The sequence below is a fragment of the Penaeus japonicus genome, unplaced genomic scaffold (assembly GCF_977035675.1).
Source record: "Penaeus japonicus unplaced genomic scaffold, GWHDUDI00000001_assembly GWHDUDI00000021, whole genome shotgun sequence".
Lineage (NCBI taxonomy): Eukaryota > Metazoa > Arthropoda > Malacostraca > Decapoda > Penaeidae > Penaeus > Penaeus japonicus.
Window position 1 is genome coordinate 7632234 of NW_028234423.1, and position 2500 is coordinate 7634733.

Sequence of the window (2500 nt, forward strand, 5' to 3'; positions counted from 1 at the left end):
CCATCAACAGTTTACTGTATGATGTATTTATGGAGTAAACTCTTTCGTTGATTCCAGGTAAATGATGTCGTGTATTCCATCCCATAAAGTTCAGCGTCATTTCGTTCAGCTGAGATTCTTTTTCTTCAATACATGACAAATTTGTTCAGTGAATTTTGGGGGTACTTGTTCACATATGATGATTCAAGAGAACAGTGCCTGAGGTAGGATTAAATTGTAAATGAATTTCCATATCTTCCTAATGTCCGTCTCTTTATAAAACAGGTAATATAGAAGGAAAGATAAGAAATATGTTTGTGTGTGTTTGTGTGTTTGTTTGTCTAAGAGAGAGAGAGAGAGAGAGAGAGAGAGAGAGAGAGCGAGAAGAGAGAAAATGAGTTATTAGAAAAACAATAATATACCCCTAATTAGACTTATTCTATAAAGCGTAATTACAGCTCTGGTATCTGCCCCCCCTTCCCCCATCCCCCACCACACGTATTCACGCAGACTCATACACAAACACACAAACAAACACACACACACACAAACACACGCGCACAAATACACAATATCACCAGTTTCTTACGGGGCGTGACGCGCGACAATACAACAATGTCTTATAGCTGACACCTGCAGACAACAGAATATTTTTTTCTTACCAAAGCCAATAACTAGATCATTTTTATCCAAAAGGATTTGCATTTACCTAATGTTGGAACTCTATATATTCATCTTTTTTTTTTTTTTAAGTGATTAACTGCAACATTAGGTCCCCCCCCCTCCCCGCTTATCTATTACTGTATGTCTGCAAGTAGTAGGATCGTATTCTGTAAAAACTTGTTTTCTGTTACCATGAATGAGCGGATTCTTTGACAGAGTTAAAGACATGGATACACCCGCTTATCATACGCTTCTGTCTGTCTGTCTACATCCTCTCTCACTTTCTGCCTGTCTCTCTCTCTCTCTCTCTCTCTCTCTCTCTCTCTCTCTCTCTCTCTCTCTCTCTATATATATATATATATATATATATATATATATATATATATATATATATATATATATGTATAAATATATTATATATATATATTATATATTCATATATACATACATATATTATATATATATATATATATATATATATATATATATATATATATATATATATATATATATATATATACATACATATATATACATACATATCTTTATCTACTATCTATCTATCTATTTATGTATATATATGTATGTGTGTGTTATGTGTGTGTGTATTTATATATATAAGCGGTTCGTTCTCCTGGCCCTGTTTCTCTCGATTTCTCTTCGTATTACATAATCGATTGTGATGTAAAAGTTGTTTGAAAATCTGGTACAATGTGTATATTAAGATCCGTAACTCTATGTGTATGATTACGTAAGTTATCTACGTGCATTTGTGAGTGCTTCGCATGGGAACGAGTCTCATTTCTTTGTGTGAACAAGATAAGATAGAAATTTGAAAGTCATCTCTTCATTAAAATGTTGTCCAAAACGACTTCTGTAACGAGCGCGTTCTCGGCCTTGAGAGCGTCAACGGTTCATGGCAAGTAACGGATTTTCTTTTCTTGAGTATTTAATCCCTGCAATCAAGAAGAAAATCAATTCCTATCATCGATCAACTCGAATTCCCTAAAACCACGTAATTAGGAGTTTGCCTCCATTCCCAAAGACTCATTTTGTCCTTCAGGGAAAATCAGAGGATTTGGCAGGCGTGGTGCAACGCCGGGTACCAGAAGGACGCACAGTGCGAGAAGCTCCGGAGAGACTGAAGGTGATAGTGTTCGTCCTGCTTGCACTCACGCAACATCCGTGCTTGCGCATCCCTCTTGGTCTTTGCAGTGAGGGAGTATCACCACCCAAAGACAGTGCTTTCGGAGGCCGATCGCTCTCCATGTTAGCCAATACTTTTGCATGGATCGTTTAGATGCGTATAGCCTTATTTGCCTTTCTTGCTGGATGGCCTGGCTTGTGAAGAAGATTTGAAACTTGTCTCCATTGGAAGTGTGCCAGAACGGAATACAAAACCTAAACTGTTTAACTTATAGACGTGAATGTGTTCTCGGTGCTTAGCTCTGACTCAAAAAAAACAACAACTTTGATTTGTGTTTTTTTGATATATAGGAAAATACTAACGCAAGTCCGTTGTCAACATGAAAAATATACGTATGCTCTTCTTATTATCAATGCTGCTTTTTAGTGTTACATTATTAGGAAACGCAGCTTGCATAGGAGTCCATAATGAGGGACGCCTAGTAGACAGCGAAAGGAAAATGACATTTTCCAATGTGATCAAGAAAGCAAACGGAAAGGCACTTCGTCAGGAATCTCCCTTCATTAAAGAAAACTTGCCTGGAGACAAAAAACAAGCGAACACAACACAACAGGAACCATCCATGGCCTTGGAAAGCAAGCTCATTGGAAATAACGATAACGGTCTCGTGGTTGAAGGAACAGGTGAGATAAAATGTGGTGTTGTAGGTAG

General features: G+C 37.2%; 1 protein-coding gene across 1 annotated transcript in view; it reads left to right on the forward strand.

The window, feature by feature from the left end:
- The first annotated feature begins 1783 nt into the window (after positions 1–1783).
- The window catches only part of LOC122257145 (uncharacterized), a 2511-nt gene continuing 1794 nt past the window's right edge, over positions 1784–2500 (forward strand). Inside the window, exon 1 of the mRNA XM_043022232.2 lies at positions 1784–2472. Within this exon, the coding sequence (XP_042878166.2) occupies positions 2169–2472 (304 nt within the window). The 5' untranslated portion in view covers positions 1784–2168. The remainder of the gene's footprint in view (positions 2473–2500) is intronic.